General features: G+C 41.4%; 1 protein-coding gene and 1 long non-coding RNA gene across 2 annotated transcripts in view; one reads left to right on the forward strand and one right to left on the reverse strand.

Annotated features, from left to right (window-relative positions):
* CDH13 (cadherin 13) overlaps nt 1-27,914 on the reverse strand; it is an 813,406-nt gene that overhangs the window by 441,091 nt on the left and 344,401 nt on the right. Inside the window, exon 3 of the mRNA XM_014536715.1 lies at nt 14,344-14,552. Coding sequence (XP_014392201.1) covers nt 14,344-14,552 — 209 coding nt within the window. The remainder of the gene's footprint in view (nt 1-14,343; nt 14,553-27,914) is intronic.
* On the forward strand, nt 4,871-9,818 carry LOC102259778. Its single transcript, XR_313372.2, has 3 exons — nt 4,871-5,006; nt 6,090-6,321; nt 8,882-9,818. It is a non-coding gene; the product is annotated as an uncharacterized LOC102259778 (long non-coding RNA).

The raw sequence follows: 27,914 nt of genomic DNA on the forward strand, positions 1-27,914 counted from the left end.
GATTCCACATCATGAATGCATTAAATGCCACTGGTATGTTCACTTAAAATGACTAATTTTATGTTACATGAAATTGATCTCAAATAAAAGTTAAAAATAAGTTGCCAAATGCTTCAGAGAATTCAAGTGGGCTCAGGACTAAAAAATCTTTAAGAAAATCAGCTATTCAGTTTCCATGATCTTCAAAAGACAGCAATTTTAGCAAAATGTCGAGGTTTAAATTCCCATTTTGGGGTAAAAGGGTTGAGTTTGTGAATAAGTAGAGATGTTAAGTGAAGACTATGCCTTCCAGAAGATTGGTGAAGGGGAGGGCAGTGATGTGAAGGAAAACTAGCTCTCTGGAAATGTGTTTTAACCTGGGAAGATCGGAGAATGTTTGCAGGCAGAGGGGAGGATTCAGAGAGAAGGAAACAGCTGAAGGAGTAAGAGAGAAAGAGGGAGCATGTGGTGAAAACAGAAGCAGAAAGCAGTGGGCTCAAGAGCTCCAACAAGAGGATGTGTCACAAAGAGGAGGAAGAGTTGGTCTTCCTTTGAGAGGAAAGGGAAAGATTGGAAGGGGGCAGAGATGGAAGATGGAATTGGGGAAGCTCAAGTTGGACAATATAAACTTTTCAGCAAAGAGAAATGCATTTGCAGCTGCAGAAAATCATAGGCAGCGGGGTAGAGTTTATTGCTTAAGTAAAAGGGAAAGTCTTGAAGTGGTACTCAAGGCAATGAACAATAAAGTAAGGGTGTATAATTACAGGGTAGCAAAAAGGGCAGGATCCTGTACAGAACAACTTGCTGTACTTTCATGAGAGTGAATGCCTCATCAACCAAGTCCTTGCCACCTCACCCTCATCCGTTTTCCAGAAACTGTTTTCCAATAGCTGAGGCTCCACATCTATACCTATTGATACAGCCTTATTGATTTCAGCCCATCCTTATAGATACTTGACTTCTTTTTGAATCTTAAATCTCTCATGCAATGAGGATCATGGGGCTGTGAAAGTTACAAACTAAAAAAACCTGTTTCCATATCTTCACTTTCATCATTGGGTTAAACTCAGTCAGTTAGAGCCATTGACTGCATGAAGAAGCCATTCTTTAGGCTGGCAGATTATTTTTCAGATCTCTTGGATGCATCTATTCAACCAATCTGAATCTACTTTAGTAATGTTTAGCTCATATTTCTCTATATTGAAAAAAAGGATAAGATATTTTGTTCAATGCTTTTTTGGAGTATCTGAGGACAAAGCCTGCCTCTGAAATATTCTATGTAGTTGTTCAACCATGGGCAAGTCATATCTTTTCCATATCTTACTTTATTCGTCTGTAAAATGAAGATAATAGTTCCTATTTCACAGAGTTGTCATAAAGACCAAATGACTTAATGTAAGAAATGCATTTAGAGTGGTACCTGGCATTGAGTTTGACCTAAATAAATGTTGGCTATGATCAGCATTATAACATCAATTTTCATTCCATCTCTGACATTTGTTTAGTCATTCAATAAGTATTCAATGACAGTTATTATGTTAAGTGCTAGATTTAAAGCAATGAACAAGTCAGTCAGAGCCCTATCCTTACAGGGAATATAATTTTACTTTACCTAATAACAACACTGAAATTATAAGATTTACATAGAATTTGACAAAAATATAGGGGGGAATATTATTTTCAGCACTTGTTTTTTTTTCTTTGATTCCATTTCTGAGTCTTCTTTTTTACTTTCTGCATTCCCACTTTAGAGAAAATATCTAAAGACCTGAGTGAAAGGGGAAATTCCAGGAAAACTAGGCAAATAAGACTGATGGTCATGCTAGTAGGGGCTAGACTTTGCTAACAAGGTCTAAATTAAATAAGGGATTTGGAATAAAAAAGTAGTCAAGTCTCAGCCATCTGTGTTAACTGGAGTTTGTGAGAATGCACAATGAAAGGAAGAAAACAGTGCATCCTGATTAGTTGTTTTAACTCTCACAGTAGAGGCAAAAAAAATTAAAAAATAAAAGAATGGCATCCACAGTCATCTGGAGTGAGAGCGATGGGCAGGGGAGAGCTGCAGGAAAAGCCTGGCTATAGCTATTCAGGCTCTTCCTGGGTGGCTTGGCGAATTACCATTGTTTATAGCTTTGTAACTTCAAAGAAAGGGAGTTGTAGCTGCTGTCAATAGAAGCCTAAATTGCCTGATATGATGAAGGGGTTGGTTGACAATGCCAACCTTTTGTCAAAAGGTTTTGCTTCAAAATAATTGAAAATTGAAGGAACTATCTGATTTCCATAAATAGCCAGAGGCAGGAGAACAGTGTTGATATCAGGAAGGAAAAACACCCTGTTGCATCTCAGGTTCACTTTTCTCTTATTGGTAGAAGAGAAAAAGTGTAGAGAAGATTCTACACTTCCCCTTTGGGATTGTAAGGCTGGAGGGAAATCTGGGATCAATGGGGTCAGAGCAATAAGCTCCCTCCAACTGAAGCTGCCTTTCAATCAAGGGTATTTTGGAACGTTTGCTTAGAGGAGAGTCTCAAATTTGTTGAGTTTGATTTACCTTGAGTAGCCCTGGAATATTCATATTACTCTATGCCAAGGGAAGCTCTTTCTCTTTTTAAAGGCCTCCCCAATTGATTGTGCTCACCAGTCTTTGAAGAGTGGGAATTGCTAAGGGCATAAATATGCCATCTTTGTTATCATTTAAAATTTTCTCTGCCTATGTGTAAGTCCATTGATATGTCAAATTCTGAAATGCTATGTGGGGTATTACTTAAAGTATTTTTTATTAGAGAATTGATCTTCCTTTACATGATAGAGAAAGAAAAGCAAGTGCTAACAAAATCTACTTTGTGTTAAAGAAATCATCAGACTTTGATGACTGCACACAATATTTGCTTTTTGAGTATTGCTACCTTTTTGTCTTATTAAAAAAGATAGAAGCAATTTGGTAAATAAAAATATCAGTCCTGATGTGGACCCCAGTAGGACATAGGCAGTCTTTGTTGTTGTTGTAATCTTTAATGTGGCATCCCTAGGGGTATAAACCAGAGGGTTTCTACTTCTGTTATAAGAGGAGCTCGAAAAAAGAGAAAATAGAGTATGAGATCAGGCCCTGGCCACAGTTGAAAGTGCTTCCTGTTTATCTGTGTGATACCTTGAGGCACAACTTGGCTTTGCCTCAACAAGCAGTTAAATTTAGAGTCAAACAGCATCAACAGTGTGGCTCAAGAGGCGTTACCACTCTAGCATTTATCACAAATCAAGGCCAGGCCACAGAGACCAACAGTCCACGGATAACTACCCAATGTGGGTAGATTAGAGGAGATGGTTGGCTGGGGCCATAATGTTCTACTTTGCTATTTTTTTTCTCCAAATGCTCAGACTTCTGCTTTAAAAGTTTGGGTGAAGACCATGTAATTTGATTGACCCCTGTACCAAGCAAAGAAGGACTGAAAAAATGGTACATTCTCTCCTTGTTCCTTTGTTACCTAATATTTGAGTATTAAGACCAAAGATCCAAATGGGGAAAATCATGGTCTGTATCAAAGATTGTGTTCTGGCCCTGGCTGGGTAGCTCAGGTGGTTAGAGCATCATCCCAGCACGCCAAGATTGCGAGTTTGATCCCGGGTCAGGGCACATATAAGAGCCAACAATGAATACATGGAACAACAAATCGATGTCTCTTTCTCTCCAATCAATAAAATTTTTAAATAAATAATTGTGTTCTGTTATCACTGGAGTTTTTTGGTTTTTGTTTTTTTTTGTTTGTTTGTTTGTATGTTTCCATCAGAAATGAGAACCAGACTTTTACAGAGTAGTCTAGGAGACATTTACATTTGGAAATCTTGTGATGTTTTTATGAGGTTCTATTTCCAAAGGCTCTATTCGTGAGGAAAGTATTTTAAAAGTGCCATGACAACACAGGGCTTGTCCACCTACATAAAATTTATTCAAGATCACCACTCAGGTTGTTTTTCCTAATCACTTTGAAATTTTTTATGTCATTTCATGTCTAATAAGAACAGCCACACTAAGTGGCAAAGCCCATTGTGACCAAGTATTTCCACATGACAGATAAGAGGGGATTTTAAAAAGAGGTCAACACTTCAATATTTACACTGAGAATACACTTGTATTTGATTTATGGTAATAATAAAAGGAGGTTAGAAGCATATCAGAGAAACCAGAACAATGTGCATTCTATCACATTATCTTATGCCATCAAAGGTACAAGGTGAAAATGCATGTCTGATGATGCTATATTTCTTTTACTGGAAAAGCCCCAGAAGCTGCTGGAAAGCTAGCTGTGGACGGAACCCTGGACCAAGGGCATTGCTATGGATTTGCATACTGAGGTGGACACCTGACCAGCCTGTGACCTGAGAGCCACCCCTCGACTTCTGTTCATCTCAGTTTCATGACTCATAAAACAGGAAAAACATCATCTGCTTCAAGGAAGTGTTAAATCCAAACAATGCTTATGAAAATACAATTTTATTTTTAAAAATATAAATGTAAGGTATTTTCCCTATGCTCCAAAACTATCAAGATGAGTAAGATAAGGTCTGATGGCCTGAGAGACAATTCCATTTGGAAACATTGTGCTGTTTTCATGAAGTCCTTTCTCAAAGATTCTACTCATGAGAAAAGTTTTTTAAAAAAGTGTCGTGAAAATACAAGACTTGTCCTATACCTAAAATTTCTTTAGGAGTTTTGCTCAGCTCTGTGTTGATTTTTTTAAAAAGATTCTAATCACTTTTTATTTTCCTGTCTTTTTATAGCATTTCCAGGAGAACAGGAAAGCACCGGTTCTGTTTTAAATGTCAGTAGTGTTACCAAAATAGCAGTGGCTGCATAAAGTCAGAAGGCTCAGGCCCAACTCCCAGTTCTGCCATTTGCTGGCAGATGGTGCCTGGCTGACTTACACAACTTCTCTGGGCCTGAACTACTGCATCTGCAGAGTAGGAACCGGATTACCAACAGAGTAATGAGATTGGCCATGAGGATCTGAGAATTGACGTATGTGTGACAGCAGGTAAGAATGCCCTCCCACGTGGTGGGCACTCAGTGAATGACTCCATCTCTCTTTCAAAATCTTCCATAGGACGTTAGGGCAGCCATGTCCACTCGGTAGCCATTTGCCATCTGTGGCTATTAAGCACTTAAAATTTGGCTAGTCCACATTGAGATCTGCTATAAGTGTAAAATATACAATGAATTTCAAATATTTAGAATGAAAGGAAGAATGTAAAAATCATTTCATTAATAATGTTCACATTGATTACTTGTTGACATAATATCTTATAAAATTATGTATCCTAATACATATGTTAGGTTTTTATATGTACATTGGGTTAAATTTATAATATATAAATATACAGATAGTATATATATCTATGAAATTTAATCCAATATGTATATATTATCTGTGTGTACCTGTGTATGGTATAAGATATATATACTAGTACACTGTGTGTATATATATGTTAAATACAAATATATAGTTAAATAATACATACATTATTATAATTTATTTCATCTGTCTTTTTAATGTCACTATATGGAAACTTAAAATTATATATGTGCTTTACAGTATTTTTTCTTTTGTATTATCTGCTGCAAACATGGAATGCTGAGTTTCCACAAGCCAAAAAAAAGAGCTAGTTTTAATTATCTAGGCTTTCTATGGGATCAATTATTTTCCCCCAAGCATTTCAATTAAAATTAATCTTCAGAATATAGTTTTATTAGATTCTGATCCACAAATCAATCTGTTATCTTCTTAAATTAATGAATCAAATTATTTATTTTTATCTATATTTGAACAGTATCCTAGAGCCAAGAATCATAAACATAACAATTTAGGCATGTGTCAAAATATAACAGCCTAATACCCTATTCCAGGCCCAATTTTTGGAGCTGTACCATAATTCTTTTGAGATACGTATATATTTTCCCTATTTTGCATGACAGTTAAATGGATACCAATTTTCCCTAATAGTAACTTGGGAGGATTTTGCCATGAAAAGTGGTGCTTCACAGATTTTTGAAATTACCCCACTTGTTAAATTGGTGCATGTTAAGTAGCTACAGCTTTAAACTCCTCATTTCTTTACAGCCACATTCAGTGCACAGATTGGTTCTCCACTTCGATTGTTGTGAAACATATTTCATGTGAGCCAGATCGATATCATTGACCAGCTCAACGGACTCCACGCCACTCCCAGTCAATGTGATAAGGTCTTGAGACAAGGCGATTAATTATGCCAGAAGCTGGATGCTCTCATACTCATGGTGCTTTAATAAATGAAGTCAAGTCACCTGCAAGCAGCATGACAGGCACATTGGAGGTGAGATGACAAAATGGCCAAACGAAAAGAAGTGATTCAGATGGTTGGCTTGGAGTTGATAAAAATTGGAGTTTATCTCAGTAACAAATGTGCAACAATATTTTTGTATAGAATGTGTGAGATCAGAAAAGATGAAAAAAATACAGAGGTGATAACAACTCACGGGCTCCTTTGGTTAAGAACAAAGGATGGTTCTCTATATCTCTGAGTCTGTTTTTGTTTTGTTTGTTCACTTGTTTTAAGTTTTCAGATTCCATAGACAAGTGAAATCATACAGCATTTGTCTTTCTCTGCCTGGCTTATTTCACTTAGCATACTACCCTCTAGGTTTCTCCATGTGGTTGCAAATGGCAAGATTTCAATCTTCTTTTTATTGCTGAGTATTAGTCCATTGCTGAGTAATAGTCCATATCTTCTTTATTCACTCATCTATAGATGTGATTTTTTGTGCTAAACCTGTGTTAGCACTGGGTTAGGGACAATATATTTTTTACATTCTGAGTACCTCATTATGGCATCAAGTTAAGGTTGGGGTATTATCGCCATTTTACAGATGAAAAATTGAAACTCAAAGGAGGAAGATGACTTTTAGATCCCCATTTGGGTCATTCCAGACCCCCCTTCATAACATCTACAAGAACTCACCTAAATGTCTCGGAGCACACACATACATACAGTAACAGAGGGGCATCCAGAGGCTGATTTTGAGGTTCAGGCCCACCATTCCCTAGAGGTACTTACCAAATACAACCCTAAGACTATGAGAAGCAGTGGCTTAAGTGGTATAATCCCCCTAAGGGTCAAGATACATGAGTAGCAGCAATATTAATATTGGCTTCTGAACACTGGATGGCATGTTTTATATTTTTAATTAAAACATTAAAAACAAAAAACAACTATTTCTCTAAAGTTGTTCCTTTCCTAATTGCTCATTTTATTTTATTTTTTTGGAACGATTTATATGTTGATTCTTGAAACTGAATTAGGAGCCAAACTAATTAGGAGTCTTTTAAACTGCATGTTTACAGTGATGATGATCTCCAAGACAAATAAGTCTTAAATTTAGCTTTTTAAGTCTCTATCATAACATTCTCTATTCATTTTATTTTTTCAGGGATTTTTAAATGACAAAAAGGGAAGGATACATACATATATTTGCATTTAACTTGATTGAGACCAGTGGGTACACCATGTACTGGCTTCCAGTTAAGAAGTGTAAATTGTTAATAATTAACTTTCAGATACTGCCAAGTCTTTTGGTGATTTTTTAGTGGACCCATAGAAATAAAGAATCCTCTCTTAGAAGTTTAGTCAGTGTTTTACATAAAGTGGGTACCTGAGCAATAAGAATGGATATGATTCAAGTTTCCTTGTAATCCTGAATTCTCTACAGATTGTAGAAGTGGGGCAATTTGGTCATATAGAGAAGGGATGAAGGATTGGGTTGTCTCAATTTGCCTGGTTGGTTCATTTAGCATTTACTACAGGCCTGGCTTTGATGATACAATGATGAGAAACAACTGGCATTTGCACTTACCTTGTGCTGAGCACTGTTCTAAATATTTTGCATATGTTTACTTATTTAATATCTGCGGCATTATCTATGAAATTGATATAGTTATGAACCGGTTTTACAGCTCAGGTAACTACAGCATAGGTGGGAATTATTCTAAGGCATCTGGCCCCAAGGCAGTGTTCTTAGCCTCCCTGTGTGGAAGCCAGGTCCCTGAGTTCAGAAGTTCAGAACTGGGATGGGAATACCACAGATGATAAATCAGACAGTTACAGTTTAGTGCTACGATGGAGGGAGCCAGGCAGGGCTCTATGAGGAACATGGAGGAAAAAACACCTGAGTTACCAAGGGGACAATCGGAGAGGTGGCCTTGAAGAAAGGAATCTTGGCAGGTCCAGAAGTAAAGCCGTGTCGGTTGGTGCCAGCCATGGGGCAGCTAGAGTCGCAGTGGAGGGGCATAATCTAGACAGAGGAGCGGTCAGCATGGTCAGGAGGGAGAGTTGGCCAATTCAAGAAACCACAAGCGGTTTGTTTGGGGGACGGGGAGGAGAGCCCAGGGTTCAGTGTAGGGTGAATTGTAAAAGGAGTCACTCATTCCACTCACCCATTTATTCAAAAGACATTTAGTGAACACCAACCATATGCCAGGCCCTGTGCTGGATGCTGAGGATAGAGCAGTGGACACAGCAGAAAGGAAGGAAGGAGGAAGGAAGGAAGGAAGGAAGGAAGGAAGGAAGGAAGGCAGGCAGGCAGGAAGGAAGGAAGGAAGGAAGGAAGGAAGGAAGGAAGGAAGGAAGAAGGGGAGAGGGAGAGAGGGAAGAAGGAAGAAGGGAACGAGGGAAGGAAGGAAATAGGATGGGAACAAGGGAATATGGTTCTCAACCTTCCTAATGCCACGACCATTTAATACGGTTCTTCATGTTGTGGTGACCCCCAACCATAAAATTATTTTCGTTGCTACTTCATAACTGTAATTTTGCTACTGTTATGAATTGTAATGTAAATATCTGATATGCAGGATGTATTTTCATTGTTCGTGACCCACAGGTTGAGGACCTCTGGAATAGATTATATTTCTGCCTTCACGGAGCTGGCAGTCTCATCAGAGCCAAACTGTAAACACCAAACAAGGAAGTAGATACATAATTACAAACTGAGAAGTGGCCATGAAGGAACTGAACTGGTGCTGGAGGGAGACGAGCAGGGGAAGACCCTCCATTGGAAAGGGGACCAGAAAGGGTCTTGGAGGAGGTGACATTCCAGCAGGTCAAACCACTTAAGATGAAAATGAATCAGACTTGAAGGAAGACTGCAGAGACCTGCCAGGCTAGACTGTGAAGGATATTTGCAGACACATAGAAAGACTTCAGAATTTATTCCAAGGTCCCCGTGGGTGAAGAGGAAGCAAGGGCCCACTGAGGGAGAAGGGAATGATCAGACTTGCACTGGAGCAGCAGCAGATCCATGCCCACAGCCCGTGGGTTCCCACAGCTCTCCCTGTTACATTGTGCGTCTCCTGCTTTGTTCAGGAGCCTCAGATGCTGGGTCACCAAGATCTAAATGCTAGAGTTGCTCAGAGTGTGGACTCCCACAGTTCAAGATGAAGCTAGTAGGTCCAGTCCCTTTGGCTTCCAAACTGGAATTTAAATTTAATTCCTATGAGCTCCCTGATGTTCTTACTTCCCAGCCTGACTCCATAGAGATCCTTAACTGATGTCAGAATTCCTTGCCATAATCTACAGTCATGGAAACTATAGTTTCTTTCAGAAATATACACACATATACATGCATGTATATGTAAAAATTTAAATCAATTATGCTTTTTTTTGGGGGGGGGCAGGGGGGGCAGGCTGAAAAATGATATTGGTGAGTCACACAGCAGATAAAGGCATCTCTACCAAAGGACTATCAGGAATGAAGCAGAGCTTTTCTATGCAACCTGAAGCTCTCTATATAAATGAATAAATGAAATTATAAATAAAGAAATGCACCACTAAACACGCTGTTGTCTTGCTGCTCATCACTGCCAGGCAGAGGGACAGCAGACTTGGTGGAGACAAGCCACAGGGCTGTCCAGACATATGTGAGTGGGGTTCATCATTACACTCCTCAGGCTAGAAAACTACTCTGTGCACGCATGGCTAGCCCTGCCCCTCCATAACAATTCCTCCTCGTCTGTCCAAAGACCAGGATTAAACTGCCCCCCCACCTACTCAGATCTAAGGTGATCTTACACAGCCCAGGCAGGTACTAGCATCTGGGCAGCCCACTAAAAATGTAGAAAGAGCTGGAGAGTTTATAATTAAACCATTAACAATCAGACTTCACAGATTCAGACTATAGACTTTCCAGGTGAAAGGAGGTCACAGGTAGCAGGTAAAAATAAGAGACACATCTTTTTATTAGCAAGCTGGGCTCCAGTTACTGCAGCTGAGCTGAGCTGTGCTTTGCTGGGGTTGCATTTATCTTAAAGAATTTAACCACGGTGGTGACATATCTCCCATCTCTCCCAGTTTGTTTATGCTGGGTTCCCCACTGCCCTCTCTGAGAATGTCTTTTCTTTTCTTTTTTTTGAAGGACACTTAGCCTTCAGTTGCTTATCATCTCTCTAGAGCAGTGGTTCTCAACCTTCCTACTGCCGTGACCCTTTAATACAGTTCCTCATGTTGTGGTGACCCCAACCATAAAATTATTTTCGTTGCTACTTCATAACTGTAATTTTGCTACTGTTATGAATCATAATGTAAATATCTGATATGCAGGATGTATTTAGGTGACCCCTGTGAAAGGGTCGTTCGACTCCCAAAGGGGTCGCGACCCACAGGTTGAGAACCACTGCTCTAGAGGTTCAAAAAAGATACTATTGATGGTTATCTGGTATCTGGTACTGTGCCCAGTCCAACAATTCTGTGATGTAAGCTCAAGTCTTATTCCTGTTTCATACCTAAAGATGTTGAGATTTAGAGGGTTGAATGCCTTGTCCAAGGTCACATGATCATGGGAGGGGGCGCGTGGAGCACAAATCTGAACCCAGTTAAGTTCCAAACCAAAGCCAAAACCTTACCCCTGAGATCCAATCCCAAATTCCCTGTTGTCTCCTGGACACCTCTATCAAGATGTCGCCAAGAGCTACCAATTCCACACATCCAAGCCTGATTGGTTCAATCCCTCTCCATCCTCCTAAGCTGGACAGTTTAGAATCATCAGGATGCGGAATTGTAACTCTTTCTTCTTTCAAACCATAGCTTTCACTTGCTGTTTTTCTCTGTCCCTTCTATGTTGCTCTAACTCATCCTGACCAATGGAGAGTAGCCACAGCCACCCAGGTGGCACAGCCTCCTGACACGCCAACTGGCAGAAAGGAAATGGGTGTTTGAACAGAAAAGTCAGAATCTCAGTCCCATTTCTGTCCATTTCAAGCTAGGGGACCTTGGCCAATTTTTCACACCTACAGCAGCCCCACAGGGAAGTCATGAGGTTAGAAATAATGCATGTTAAATGTACACAGGTTTTGCGTTGGCCTCTGAGTGCCTCAGTTTCCCCGCATATAAAATGGTAGCTGTGGCATATGCCTCATAGGTTGGTGGGAAGATTAAATGAGTCCCCATTCCTGGCCCATGAAGCAGCACTGGCCCACAGTGAATACAGTGAATGCTGTGAAAGCATCGCTGTCATCACCACCCAGTGTCCCTGCCCTCTCCTCTCTCTGAAGGCACACAGCACACTCACATTTGCCTCCCTGCTTGATACATAATCAACATACATGTTTTCCTTCTCGGTCTAGGAGTGAGCTGACTTGCATACGCACTGATTTCCCCCTCTAGTTTTTGGTCTGCTTGGCTGCACACAGTAGGGCCTCAAAAATACCAACTGAATATCTCTGAAGGACTATGCTCTTCTCATAGGGATTGTTTAGATAGCAATTTTGTTTTCCTAGCTTTTTTTTTTTTTTTTGGACTTTATTATGGACACATCTGGGCAGCCTCACGGGCTTATTTCGAGCCTTGTAAAATGACTGGAGGCGGGAGATGAACATCCTGTTCTGCCGGAGTTGAGCAAACTGAATGGCACAGCAGCCTCCGCTGTGCTGTATAGAAGCAAACGGCCACAGTGAGCTTTGTCAATAACGTGCTCAGAGAGCAGCAAATGAGGAACGGCCAGGCTCTGAGGGCTTGCCTCCAGATCAGTGTCTTCAAAGCTGAGTTTCATGGTATTGAACCCTGACCTCTCAACCCCTCAAGGTGGAGTTTGCCCACAGAAGTGCCCAGAATCCCTTCTGTTCTGCTTTAAGATAAATACATAACATTTTCCTTTCCGGATTTAAAGATGAGCCACCTATCATGATGAACAATTTTACATCTAAATACAGTCCATCCCACATACAAACCCCCTTTTGTGAATCTCTGTACCATTTACTTGTTCCCAAGAAGCACTTTGTGCTGCACATCCTGGCAATTTTGTTGCTTTATGTATTTTCTGTCATTTATATCATGAGTTAGTGAGATGCTGTGAAAATGACCATGGCTAAGTAAGAGGAAAGCTTGCTTTTGTGGTACCAATGGGTTTTTGCAATGGTATCTGTTCACCAATACTCCGCTTTCTTTGAAAACATCAGTGGCACACCGTGGATTCATTTTAGCTGGCTATCTAGCCTTAACTCACAGATTCACAGAAATAAAGGAGAATTATGGAGTTTGTCCAGCCCAGGGATGGCAAATAGATTCTGTATCCAGGAACATCTCTAAATGATGGATAGTGGCAGCTTCCAGAAGCACTGTATTGGAAAAGATTCTCAGGCCACGCCAGGGGTGATGAGTAATATTTGCCATGGGTGTGGTGACAGAGTAGGACAATGCTCATGCCACTGGTTTGCCATCCCAGACTGTTTAACCGTCTAATCTGCAAATGAAGAAGTTACATGATTCTTTCCAAAATCACAGCACTGGCTGGTAAGCAACACTCACACTTCCAATTGTACTGTCCGCTCCCCAGCTGTGGAATCTGTTACTCCTCCACCCACACTCCACCACTCAACAAAATTAGCAAAAAATCAGGGTATGGAGAATGTGGCAGATGGAAAAAGGCAGTGAGAATCACAGGCTTTGAAAAACTGGGTAAAACCAGGCCAGCAGGTAGGAGAAAAGGCTAGCTGCACCAAGCATAGGGCACATCATTATTATTGATACTAGAGGCCTGGTGCACGGATTCATGCACCAGTGGGGTCCCTCAGCCTGGCCTGTGCCCTCACTGGGGATTGGGCCAAAACCAGCAGAATGACATCCCCCAAGGGATGTAGTAGTGTGCGAAGCGGCAGGCAGCCGGGGAGGAGCCTGAGCCTGGGCCAGGCACTGCACCGATCCCGCTCATTCTGGTCCCGCTGCACCTTCTGCCACCGCTCGTCTGGCGCCCATTGGTCAGCTAAGCGGCACTCCTGCTGTGGGAGCGCACTGACCATCAGGGGCCAGCTCCTGCATTGAACATCTTCCCGCTAGTGGTCAGTGTGCGTCATAGCAACCGGCCAAACGGCTGACTGGTCGAACGGTCGACCAGTCGCTTAGGGTTTTATATATATAGATTATTTTGCTAGGGTCTTGCTAGGTGTCTTCCTTTTCTATAATCAAGCCAGAGTCCCTGAGCTCCTGGTGGAGAAGTAAGTGAGTCCATGGTAGCAATGGATGACACAATCAGGAAGCCTCAAGGGCAGCTCGTGGCACTCCCAAAGTATGTGAACATGTATGCAGGTGCAAGATCAGCACCCCTGTGCATCTGGACAAGAATGGGCACCAGTGCAGGCAAAGGAGCAGCGACCTAAGCAGTGGCCGCTATGCTATACAACTCTAGTGGACCACTGCGGTTCTTTCCTGCCCAGCAAACATTTTGCTTCCTTGGATAATAGGGTCCTAATTTACTTTAATAAGTAACCCTCTTTCACTCTCAATCTATATATTTTAGGTGAGGCTGATTCTACTCTGGATTTAGTACAACGCATGTGACCCAGACTTAGCCAACCAGAGAATCACGACCAAATGGACACAGTGATTGTTACAGGGATAGATGCATGATCTAGTGAGAACCAATAAGATTCAATTTCAAGCTTTTGTTGGCAGTATCAGGAAGAGATGGTCTCTCGGGTGACTTCAGACTGGGAGAAAGACGTGGAGCTACCGAGACCTCCACATTGGGAAGCAGGGAGGGATGTGACTGTCTAAGAGTGAAGCCAACAGAAGGAAAATGGAACCACAAGATAAATAAGAACCAACGTTGATGCTATCATTTGGGAACTGGTACATAGCCATGCCTAAAGGCAGAGCTATCTCAGAAATAGTACAATTACATGAGCCCGCAATCCCCAACCCCACAGCCTCCCACCAATTTTTGAGTTGGGTTTCTGTCATACGTAACAACAAAAGAATCTTGGCCAATAATAAACCAAATACTCATCTTCCACATAAGACATACAGACCCTAAGCTCCTCCTTGGACCCAAGTTATCCCAAACATCTGACTTACCTGCAAGGAGCCCTGGATGTCTTTTCCCCCGACAATCACGAGTTCTGCCATGTCTTCCGCATGGGGAGTCCGGGCATGGACGAAAAGAGTCTTGCCCACTGCAGTTATGTTCCTCAGGGCGACTAAGCCACCTTCATTGTTCACCTTGAAGTATGGGCTTGAGACCTCGTAGTGTAGCTTGTCATTTCCCTTACAGTCACTGAAGTTCACTGGAGAAAACAAAACCAAACAAACCAAAACAGAAGGAGTGTGAGTAGTTTGGGCAGCTTTGTCCTAAAGATATCTCTGACCATTAGATGTGAATTATCATTACCCATCCCAGATCCACAAATGCTGCCCCTTGTCCCACAGCTTCCCCTCTGTACCCCCGTGACTTTGACCATGTTGAAGGTCTTCACTCCATCAAGACCCATCCTTGCTAACCTCCCATGACCAAGGCAGGTGCTAATCAATGAAAACACAGAGATAAACAGGACCACATCTCTGCCCTTGAATGTAGTGGGTGAAGCACACAATGATGTTTAGGAATGTCTGAGGTGCTGTGGCAGAACCAGTTTGCTCAGGAGCTTTAAGGCACAGCTTCATAGAGACAATATTTGAGCTGGGCCTTGAAGCTGAGTGAGAGAGTAGAAGCCCCCAGGAAGTGGAGGGCATGGTAGGTTATTCAAAGGCATGGGGATAGTGGTGGTGAAATAACAAAACAGACTCAGAGAAAGAGAACTAACTTGGTGCACTTTGAGGTATATTTGAAATTAGACAACAATTTTGGGGATAATGTAGGAGAGGTTGGAAAAGGAGGTTGAAAATGTTCCTTTGGAGATAAATTGGGAAACACCACTGAGTTAGGGTGCCTTAGACTATTTTTAGTGTTGACATAGTCAAGGTCAGGTGCATGTTCTGGTTTCAGTGTAGGACAGTGCTTCCCATGGGTTGGGATGCATCAGAATCCCATGGGAGCTTCTTAGAAATCCCAAGGACCCAATCCAAGGAGGTAATTTAGTGGTTCTGGGTTCTAGAGAGTGGTTTGGAGAAGAGGAGGAGAGGCTAAGAAAACGAGTTAACTCAACATTGTACCAATGATGCCTGGCCCAGATGTAAGCAGTGGCCGGATGGGAGTGAGCAAGATCCCTGTAGTTGAATGCTAAGTCATGTGTGAGAGGGAACAGGGAAGAGCAGACCTCCTGGGGGAACCACATGAGCACATGGGCATTGCCAGGAGCAGCAGCTGTGACAGCTGGTCACGCTCCCCTCTATGGTGTGCCTGTAGCTGGTACAGGATTCTATTTCCAAAGGCATCACAATCCATTGTCTGCACGAGTTTGCCTGTCTGCCTTCCTCGGTAGGCTGCCAGGCCCTTGGGTGGAAGCATAGAATTGCATGTACTACTTGCATTCCTCCTCCCCACACTTCTGTTTTCTTAGCTCTCTGCTGAACAGCTTTGTCTAGTAAACCTTTAATTGAATCACAGCATAGACATAGAAAAGTACATAAATCAGAACGTACATCTCAACGAATTTTCAGAAAGTGGGCACACACATGGGCCCAGCACCTAGACCTAGACAAATATAATCAGTCCTCCTCTCTCTCCCCCTTCCTGAGTAAAATCCCTACACTCCTCCCCAGAGGCTGTACTGCACTGACTTCTGATGTCAGAGTTTGACCTGCATTTGCACTCATACAAATGGAATGATGCAGATTGTGCTCTTTTGTTCTGGATTCTTTCACTCAGCATTATGTTTGTAAAATTCAACCATGTGGCTGCAAGGCAGAGCTGTTTATCCTAATCACTATATAGTATTTTAGCATGTGGCTATGCTGCGTTTATTTATCTGTCCTATTGCCTATGGACAGGCATTTGGCCTATATCCAGTTTAAGTCTCTTAAATATTGCTACTAGGAACTCTCCTGTGTGCTTTTGGAACATCTACATGGGTCCAAGTACATTGTTAAAGCCATATACTTTTCTGATGAACTGAGCTGATTTTTCTTTCCTGGGAAAATCATTCTTACGGTGGTAATAATCATATTAGCTGATAATAATAATGGCTAACACAAATTTAGCACTTCCTGCATGCCAGGCTCAGTGTTAAGCAGATTATCCTATTTAATCTTTACAACAACAATGAAGGAGGCACAATTTTGATTCCCTCTCCCCCCACCCCCACCCCCAGATTATAGATCAGGTGACTGGGGCTTGAGGAAGGCAAGGGAGGGTGCCCAACTCACACAGTTTGTAAAACCAAACCTGGTCCCTTTGCCCTTCACCACTATACATCCTCAAAACTGACAAACCCCATGTAGAATAGATTCCTCTTGGAATCCCATGAGGACCTGAATATGATGACCTGAGTACCCTGTTCAGTCCTGCTCCCAAGTTCCCACCCGGCCCTGGTGCCTGTTGCATGGCGTTGCCTTGAGTTCCCTCTGCGTTGGGGCTCCAGAGCCTTTCCTGGCTACCACGTCAGCTTCAGGGGCATCGTTGTGTGGACCCACAAGTGGACTTTTGGGAATCTGCAGTTCCCAACACTTGCTCACTTCCTCTGACCATCTTGTTTGCCCAGTTTCAGTTTGTGGAAGTGAACTTCGAAGCAGAGACATGACCATTGCTTTCCTGGTCATCATCAGTTAGCATTCACCCACTGGAGGCACACTGCTCAAAGGACAGGGCCTGCTGGCAGCTTGTTCCCTGAATTGCCGAGATGTTGATTCTGGACCTGGCCCCTGGGCAGGATCAGAGCAGGCAATCTCAGCTGGGGAGAGGTGGGAACAAGCGAAAGTATGCAAAAGTCAGTGGGGGTTCTAGTTTCACACCTACGTCTCTTACGTTCCCTTTTCTCTTTCCTTCCTTTCTTCATCCCTCACTTCCTTCCTTCTTTTTTTCTTCCCTTCCCTTCCTTTCATTGTTCCTTTCCTCTTATATTTCTTCTACAAGTATTTACTTAGAGCATGCATTATACAGTTGTTTGGATTACAGACATTAATCCAAAACCTTGTAAGTGGTAAGAGACCTATTCCAGGCAGATCGAAACATAACACATGCAAAGGTCCTGTGGTAGCCAAGGAACTGTAACTAAGCCAGTGAGATGGGAACAAAGAGCAAGGAAGATAGCAAGGAAGAGAGGGTGGGATCTGGAAGGCCACAAAAGGCTTATTCCATGAAGGTAGCTTTGGACCCTTCCATTACGACTATAGAACTGACTGCTTCCATCTGAGTCTTATATAACTGTGGATCCCCACCGAAAACCAGCACCAACCCCCTCCATGTCTGGGCTGTCTGCTGGCCTCCCCTCTGGCCTCTGTCTTCACTCAGAGCCTCACACATGCCCACACCTGTGCCTCCCTACACCCGCTGTTCTGCTCTACCTTTTTCCACATATTGACTCCTCTGGTAGAAGGTACTCCCCACCTTCTTCACCCTATTACCTGTTAGTCATTCTTTAAGATTCAGCTCAGCAACCTCTCCAAACACCCTCTTTGTGTTCTCAGAGTTCCCTGCACATAGGGCCTTGCACATCATGTTACACCAACATGCCCACTTTATGTATCTGTTTGTCCCACCAGAACCAAAAGCAGAGGTTGGATCTTACTCTTTTATTCATCTCTACATCTCCAGCAATGAACGGAATGCTTTTCCATACATGAGACTGTCGGTAACGATTCCATTTAACTCGATAACTCTAGTGGTGGTGGATCGGGGCTCCTCTCCATTCTGGGAGCAGAAGACACTGGAGGCAAGGCCAGGGTCAGAATGAAGGCCCCTAGTCTCCCTAGTCTTGGTTGAGCCCAGTGGGAGAGAGAAGTAGGAAATGAAGGACTTAGTCTCCCCATAGTTCCCCAGTTCCTGGATACATCAATTCATGAAAGCACAGCCTCCCATGCTTAGCGTGGGCTTAGCTCACTGGTAAAGTCAGGGGTGGTGGCTACCTTTCTTCTGGATTCTAATAAAGCTTCACACAGTCCTGAAGCATAGCTGGGATCAGTGTGTGCATGTTGAATGAATGAATGTTTTGAAAAATAAAGGTAACATCTACCATTTCTTGAGTGGCGTCTGAGTACCAGTCTCTGTGCCAACAACTGTGCATTTAGGCACTTCCTAAAGCCTCATAGCAATTCTGATCTGTAGCAGCATTTCCCACTTTTAAAAATTATCTACCCCCCGCCCCGACCAAGTCCTTTTAGATATTTTTGCCTAAATGCCACTACTCTCATGAGATTTTACTGTCACAGATAACTGTTCACTTTAATGTCACTGTATATCAGTTTATTTACTGTATGTGTATCTGTACTTTGCTCACACACAAAAAGTGCCATTGGGCCTCTCTCAAAGAACCCATGTCACCCCTTTGGGGGCAATGCAGCTGCATAGAATGCACAGTCTACAAGCATCACCAGTCTCTGTGCCAACAACTGTGCATTTAGGCACTTCCTAAAGCCTCATAGCAATTCTGATCTGTAGCAGCATTTCCCACTTTTAAAAATTATCTACCCCCCGCCCCGACCAAGTCCTTTTAGATATTTTTGCCTAAATGCCACTACTCTCATGAGATTTTACTGTCACAGATAACTGTTCACTTTAATGTCACTGTATATCAGTTTATTTACTGTATGTGTATCTGTACTTTGCTCACACACAAAAAGTGCCATTGGGCCTCTCTCAAAGAACCCATGTCACCCCTTTGGGGGCAATGCAGCTGCATAGAATGCACAGTCTACAAGCATCGTTCCCATTTTACCAGAGGAGAGACCAAGCCTTGGGGAGATTGACTAACTTGCTCAAGGTCACACATCCTGAAAAGGCAAGAACCTGTCCCTGGTCTGACCTGTCTGCAGTTCAAGTTCTCAGCACATCCACATCCTAGGAATGGATACATGAGAGGGAAAGGGGCAGGTGCCCATCCCGACCCCTCCAGGATGCTCACTAATCCCTCAGGAGTCATCAGAGGTACCAGGTGGGGGCATAATGAGAGACCAAATCTACTTCCAGGACCTGGCACATAGGGGCTGCTTAGTACATTCTAGCTTCTTTCCAACTGGCTGTATCAAGTAGCTAAGGGTTGCATAATTGGGTATTTTTATGTTAGACATATTTTACCAATTCAGGAGCAGGTGCTTTAGACTGTGGCTCTTTTTCAAGGCTATGATAATCACCCGGAGAACATTTAAAAAATAGCAATACCTGCCCCAACCCGAAACAGAGATTCTGATATACCTGGGCTGGCCTGGGGTCCTGGCACTGGTATCTGTTTGAAGCTCTCCAGGTGAATCTAATGTAACCAGGACCAAGAACTAGGACCTTGGACAATGAATGGTTTGTCAAGATGCCAGGTGTCCACATTTTCCGCCTTCCCTGGCACAGAGAGGAGGTTGGAGAACTAGCATGCCAGCAACTGCTATCCTCATGCCCTTAGAAATGCATTTTTAATGGTAGGGTCTCTAAGCCCTTTCCAATCCTGGCTCATATGTAGCAGCAGCCCTGTGACCTTGGGCAAAACACCCATCCTCTTTATGCCTCAACGTGTTCCTCTGTAAAGTGGGACAAATACTAGTACTGCCCTCACAGGTGCTATAATTCTTATGATGAGCATTAAACATAATATGTACCTACATGCATAGAGCACTTAAGACTCTGGTGCTTCATGCATAAAAATGATTATTATCATTATTCCTGTAATTCTGGGCACTAAAGAGACTATCTTTTTCCTTTTCCTATATAGCTTCCTTCTTTCAGCAGCTTTTCCACCTGCCTTCTGCGTCCTTCCACCTCTTTCTAGTCAGGTGCCTGTGCTCCAGCCTGCTGGCTGTGTGCAGTTACCATGGAGATGGTTACTATAGGCATCTCTGCGGAGGGTAAAGGAGTGAGGCAGATGATTCTGATCCCACCTTGCCCATCTTTGACTTCCCCCTCCCCCAACTTGTCTTGGCAAAGTCCTACTTATCTCACATCAGAGGTTGTGAAGGAAAAATAGCATCAAAGGAATGAAATTATGGTGCCTTACCCATAGTAGATTCAAGTCTTGTGTCCATTGGTTATGCTTATATGCATGCATACAAGTCCTTTGGTTGGTCTCTTATTCTTGCCTGGCTCCACCCTACTCAGGTTTATAATCTAGGAGGATTCTGGTATAATCTAAGAGGATTTCTGATATTTGAAATGACATATCTAACATAAATAATGCAGACTTGAGAAAGACACAAACCTTAGAAAAGGCACAAATCTAGATCATGCAATTTTGGCAATATATAAATGTCAAACCTGAAATATATTAGAATGTCTAAAAAAAAGAAATATTTCACCACACTGTTATTCTCTGGAAGAGAAAAAAAAAGACTCTGCTTCATACCAGTTATATTTCACCTTAACTTCCCTATCAAAGGGTTCCGCTGATAGCATCAACCTGTATCATGATCTCATATTATGAACTTTGTTGACACAATATGTCAATGAGTGCCAAACTTTTAAAGAGTTTGGGCCAGTGCATGGAACATACTAAGGATAAAATTAAATCATTTATGTCTATCTATTTTAAAAATATTTGTTTCTATAGAGACAACCTCCTAAGTAGCTCAAAATGAGTCTATGAGAATAAATGCAAGGAAAATTCTAGCAAACAATTAAACTTGTGAACAAATATTCAAAACCTCTATCTGAGGGGGAAATGTACTATTTGTACTACTGGGAACCTACAAAGGACTTCCTTACATAGTTTATCACTGTGGCATTTAAAATAGCTTCTGGAAAGAAAAAATTATCCATATAATACATTGTACATGGGGATTTATTGGAATCACTTGCACAACATCATTCTTTGAGATAATCTTTGAACACCCCAGGAGAAAGAGGGAGGAAGTGAAAACTCCCCACCTGGGGGAAAAATGCAAATTAGACAAATGGCACCACTCAGCGTTTCAATTATGCTTTCAGCATGTTTCCACTCAAAATGTCCTCTGGGCTTAATGCAAATGTCACAAAAAGACAAACTTTAGCTGGGAGACAAAACCACAATTGAAATGGGGAGTTTGGCATGTGAATTAAGGGGCTTAATCTTCCTGACCTTGATTTTATGCTTTTCTATTTCTTTCTTTTGAATGTAGCTTTTAGGGATGAAAATCCAAAAGTCATGGATTTATTACCATCTAGAAATATGTGAGGGAGCAAATTAAACTGCATTAGGATCCCAGGAAATATGATGGATTTAAATTGATCTGCAAAATATAGAGTAGTCCTGCTCCTGTAGATAGGTATAAACTAATATATAGAATTTGTGCTAGTCTGACAAGTGTTTTGGGTCAATCAACTCACATCTCAGATGGGCAAATGATCTTCCTACATACATTATATACGTATTCAGAGAGACTTGCAAATTGGTTGGCACATAAGTTGTAGGGCCTCTCAGAGTTGGTGGCAGACTCTGCTTGTACAGTTCTGTGAGGATATGTGAAGATCAGTCTAACTATAGACTGAACCAGTCATCCTGGGAGTTGTAGCCATAGACAGATATGCTTGGATCACTTCTAGGAATCCGAACTCTTACACAGAAAAGAGTGGCTTTATCCAGCAGTATGCTCATAATAGAAAAAGTCCTGATTTGTGGCATTTGCCAATCCCTATGGTGTAAATATTCTAAACATAGCTGATATAGCTAGCAATGTGCTTTCAACTGGCTTGCAAATTTCTAAAAATTCAGCAATCAGCTCTCAGGAGTTTAAGTACTAGCTGGCTCCAGCACACCACGGGGACCAGGCAATGACTGTGCAGAAGAGTATAAATGGTGCTCTCCCTCAGACTGGACCAGATATCCCAGCACTCCTGACCTAGTTAGTAAAACAGATTTTAATTGCTTTATCAGTAGGGAGGGTTGATCTGCAGAATCTTTGCTGGGGCATGGAAAGCCATGCCTTTCTGACAACTGAAGTAGTATTTAGTTCAGAAACGTCAGATGGACTCTCCCCAGGATCCAGACCATCACTTAATTGTTTCTCACATCTTTGGTATCCCACTGGCACCAACAGGGCTTAGTCCAGAGGCTCTTTGGACTTGCCCAAGTGAGAAAAACAGAAAGCATTTCCTTTGGCTCCCCTGAATACCCTCATTTCTCAAGCATTCTGGTCAATCAAGCTTTCATGAACATATGTTCAGTTCTTCCCACACTGGGCCAGATGCTTATATGATACAATAAGCGCATCCTCCAGCTTTGATTCATTCTACCCTCCTGATTCTTGAATGCCGTGAACTGTATCTTGTGTTCCATGTTTCACCTGGAGTCAGTGCTGATATTCACAGAGCTTCTGTAAGGCTCTGGCACATTCCTAACTGTGACTGATTAATCCTGGAGTAGATTTCCCTCCAAAGCCTTTGTAGATTTGATAGATGCAGAATGCACATAAAATGGTCTTAATACCGTGTCATGTGTCAATTCCAACTTTGATAAAATAGAATTTCAATGCTATTGTGTCGGCCGAAGATATAGTGCATGGTTCTGTCAAGTGATCTTCAGCAGAAACCTATTTTATGTAAACCCTTAAGGGCTTCCTCTTGGAGAAAAGACAAAACCACATCTGCTTTCAGGGAATTTTCTCTGCCAACCATTAAAAACTGAGCTGCTAGCTCTGAATCCAGTCTTTTCTGACAGGGTCTTACATTTTCCTCTTGCTACAAATTCCTTAAAACATGGCAGTTTGTTTTCTGGAAGAATTCTGTGCATTGTCTATCTCATGGTGGTTATAGTCACTATGAATTTGCATTTCAAATTGGAATGACTTTGTATGGCATAGTGCCCAACATAGTACACATTAACCCTGTTTGTTGAATGAGTAAATAGCAGAACTGCAACTTGGCAGCTAAGTAAATTTGAAACCCCTCAAACAAAACCGAGAATGATGGCCCAAACTCATGTGAATATTTGAGTGAGTCGATTTGAAAGGCACCTGATCAGATCAGTGAAACCGAAATCACAAATTCAGCAACTTTGAGAACCACTAAGTCTCAGATTTACATAGATCCCCTCTCAGATTTTTGCAATACCAGCACAATGTCTCCTACATAGCCCTTAGGTTTTGTTTTTTTAAATTTGTCTAGTAATTATGTGCACACATGTCTTCCTCCCTTACATAGCCCTTAGGTTTTTTTTTTATTTGTCTAGTAATTATGTGCACACATGTCTTCCTCCCTATGACTGTCAGCAGGGTAGGTTAATGAGAAGAGAAATTTGCTCTACTACAACTTGCCAGATATTTGGCAGTTGGAATTGTCTGGAGACAGAGTGTAGCCAAGTGTTCTGGCTGAGCCTACACTGAGATTCAGATCCTGATTATGTCTGATGCTCTGGCAGTCTCTGATTTCCCAAGTACCTCTCTACTGCCTGAGGAGGTATACGTAGAGAACCTTTAAAGAGGATCACTTCTTTATGACCACCTAGAGAGATACAGAACCAGAAGGAAGATGGAGAGGAGAACACAGTATTGGTTTCTTAGTCCCGCCCCATGGGTTTGCAGTATAGAGAGAGAATAAGCTAAAAGAATAAGAATAAGAATAAGAATAAGAATAAGAATAAGAATAAGAATAAGAATAAGAATAAGATCCAGAGACAGAGAAGTATCAATTAGAACTTCAAACCTCAGATGGAAGGTAGGGGAGGGAAGGGGTAAGGGGGAGAGATCAAGCAAAGGTCTTGTATGCATGCATATAAGCGGGGGGGGGCGGGGGCAATGGGGAGATAAGACACATATGTAATACCTTAATCAATAAAGAAATTTTAAAAAAAGAATAAAAATAAGAAAGCTCAAAGATTCACAAACCACAGCTGATTTAGGTAACCTCAAGCACTGTTACTCTGGTTCCTAATCACAAAATATTATGGTGAATGGTGACTGGCCCTATTTCTGAATGAAGGACAGCTTGGTTTTGCTCTGGTGCAATGAAGACTAAAGCAGCTTACAGCCTTTTGGCATTGTGAAGGGTTCCCAGTTTGGGGGATCCTAGAGATGGACTTTGAGAAGCAGCTTTCCTACAGAAGGCAATGGGGAGGCACTCCCTTCAAGGGCTTCCTAGAACCATTAATCAATAAAGAAGCCAGAAGGAGAGATCATGAAAGAATTGTCTGTGAGTTTGTATGAGAGATTCCCTGGGTTCTTCCAGAAATAATTGGAATAAGAGTCAAGAGAGGAGGGTCTGTTGAAGTCCTACACCTGTATGGGGTAGGGGGGTTTATAAGCAGATGCAGTGCAAACATTAATATTTGCATGGCCTCTTTATTGTCCAAATATTGGAAAAGTCTGAAGAAATTCAGGACCATTTGGAAAGTCTTGTCCTTCCTGAATGAAAAATTTGCTTGTCACTGGATACTTTCAAGTGGAACCTCGATGACTATTCAGCAGAAATATGGAAGAGATTCTAGCATTGGATGATGTCTCTTACAATCTGAAATTCTATTATTCTAAATCTTAACATATTCATCCATTATCCCATAAAAATATCATTTGTTCACTTACAGTGTGCAAGACAGTAGGCAGCATGGGATAAATGCCAACATAAAAATAAATAAGGCATACTATCTGCCTCCATGATATATTTAGAACCTAGAAGGTTGTAGGGGTGCCTTTTGAAGGATGGTTGTCTATTTCTACACTGTGTCAAAAGGCCAAACAAGCACCATAAGGTAGACATTACAAGAAGGCAGATCATAGTCCAATATTATAAATTATTTCTAGAAATGAGAGAAAGTCAACCAATGAACAGGCTCATTATTACCAGATGCATTCAAGGTGATGGATTATCAAGTATAGCTCACTTTACTGAGGAGTTGCACTCTCTAAAACTTGCTTAGAAAGCAATTTTTTGTATAATTTTACTACATTTTATTATAAAATTGAATGTGTTCTTCTATTAAATGTTTGGCCTTATGTCATAATAAAATCATATTTAAGAATGCAATAACATATTAGAAACATTTGAAGGAAAGAATTATAACTTTGCAGGTAAATATTGATACTAATCCATAAAGCAAATAGTAAAAGTATGCAAATAACATGGACAAGTGTTTAAATTGGCTCTGAGTGTTTAAAGATCTAATTATAATGATGCCCACCTGCAAAACTGAGCATTGTGGATCTAAACGTCCTTTAGTTTTGATTTAATCTCTCCTCTAGAACTCTAGGCAGATGATCAGCTCTTCTCTTTCTAGGCTCTGTAGGAGCTCTTGGGTTTTAGAAGGGCTGAGGATGATTTGGGGATAAAGGCAGGTAGGAGTGCAAATAAGTTAAAATGTGGAAGATGAGCAAACAAACAAACAACAATTCTGCAAAAGAGTCTTCAGGGGATGTATACTGAATCAGTTTCTGATGTATCAACACTGAAATAGATGTGTAAAGTGCTATCATGAATAGAGAAGACACAGTCCCATCTCTTAAAGAGCTTATAATATATGATCTGAAATAATGCAAATCAAAACGACAATGCCATACCATCTCACACCTGTCAGAATGGCTATCATAAACAAATCAACAAATGACAAGTGTTGGCGAGGATGTGGAGAAAAAGGAACCCTCGTGCCCTGCTGGTGGGAATGCAGACTGGTGCAGCCACTGTGGAGAACAGTATGGAGTTTCCTCAAAAAACTAAAAATGGAACTCCCATTTGACCCAGTGATCCCACTTCTAGGAATATATCCCAAGAAACTAGAAACACCAATCAGAAAGGATATATGCACCCCTATGTTCATAGCAGCACAATTCACCATAGCTAAGATTTGGAAACAGCCTAAGTGCCCAACAGCAGATGAGTGGATTAGAAAACTGTGTTACATCTACACAATGGAATACTATGCTGCGGTAAAAAAAAAGGAACTCTTGCCTTTTGCAACAGCATGGATGGAACTGGAGAGCATTATGCTAAGTGAAATAAGCCAGTCAGAGAAAGATAAATACCACATGATCTCACTCATTTGTGGATTAGGGGAGGGTGGGGGTAAAAGGGAGAGATCAACCAAAGGACTTGTATGTATGCATATAAGCTTATCCAATGGACACAGACACCAAGGGGGTGAGGGCATGAGTGGAGGTGGTGGTGGGGGCAATAGGAGGATAAGGACACATGTGCAATACCTTAATCAACAAAGAAAAAATAATAAAACCTGAAAGAAGGTGGGTTCTGGGAGAGGAGGAACTAACCATCAAGCTTTTAACAAAATATCAGGAGCACAGTAGAACTCAATAAGTGATTTCCCCCACCTCGATCCTCATATGATGCTTCAACATTTTACAGAAGGGAAATAACAGATGCTTGGATTTGGCTGAGTTACCCATGGCACAAAGGTTAGTGATAGAACTGGGGTTCAAACCCAGTTTTGCCACACTCCAAAGGCCACACTTTTCACTGCACTACTCTGTGCCTTCTGATTACTTTATTTGAAAAATTCTCCAAGAAATAGTGAGTGAAAAATAGAAGTCTTTTTTCACATACAATTTAACAAACTGATCTTTACTCAGTTAGTTTCAAAACCTAATTAATCCAAAAAAATAGATGAGTTGACTGAGTATCAAAAACTTGTAAAACATCAAACTTTGGTATGTGACCCAGCTGAGGATGCTAACAAGGCATCACTCCCACTAGTTCCTGCACTGGTTCAGTGAATGTAAATGACTGTGGCATCGAAGAGAAAAGAGTATTGGTTCATATGAACAAACATTAGTAAGTATTCAAGGCACTTCCTTAGATCTTCTACTCTCTCTACAAAACCATAGACATGCTGGTTTTCATGTTTGATGTCTGTCTTCTATAATAGTTACCATTTATGGAATGTTTTCTAAATGCCAGACAGTACGATAAACACTTATAAACATTATTTCTTTTAATTCTCCAACAGTCCCATCAAGGTAGTAGTTTAGAGGTGAAGAAATAGAGTCTCTGAGAGATTAAGAAAATGTCTTAAGGCCACACATCTGCAAGTGGCAAAGCTGGAACTTTGTTTTTTACATCTATTGTAGAGGCCTGTCCCAGGTCCTGGCAGAAGAGGAAGAAGAGGGTGGATTATTTTAGGATGGAGGAATCCAAAGTAAATGTTAAAAGTTATTCCACAGCCTAGGAGCACATGGTTTAACCAGAAGTTAAACAGTTTGTGTCTAAAGTTGAAAAAGGTGTCAAAGATGGAGTTGAATGGAATCTTGAAGTGTTAATTCCATCAGGGGAAAACCAGAGGTCAGAAGTCCTTGTAACTCAAAGCTTAGGGAATAGTGAAGCTTAGGAAAATGCATGAATGGGGCTCAGCCAGATCTTTACGCAATCCCAGAACATATACAAGTATCCAAGAGCTTTTACTAGTATGAATTCTTTAAAGGTTGGAGGAAAAGCTATGTGTGAAATTTACTATCATTGATCTACCTATAACTTTTATTAAAGAAGTCTTGAAATTTGGACTTTCTGCAGACCAATGCCCTGTTATTCTACTTCAAAATAATCGCAACTCCCCAAATCACAGCAAACAAAACACCACAGGGGAGGAGAAAACAGCAGAGAAGTTTGATCTACGATCTTCAGAATGGATTCATTTTCATAAGACCCAAAGGTGATCTGTCAC

This window comes from Myotis brandtii, unplaced genomic scaffold (genome assembly GCF_000412655.1).
Source record: "Myotis brandtii unplaced genomic scaffold, ASM41265v1 scaffold165, whole genome shotgun sequence".
In the NCBI taxonomy this organism is placed as follows: domain Eukaryota; kingdom Metazoa; phylum Chordata; class Mammalia; order Chiroptera; family Vespertilionidae; genus Myotis; species Myotis brandtii.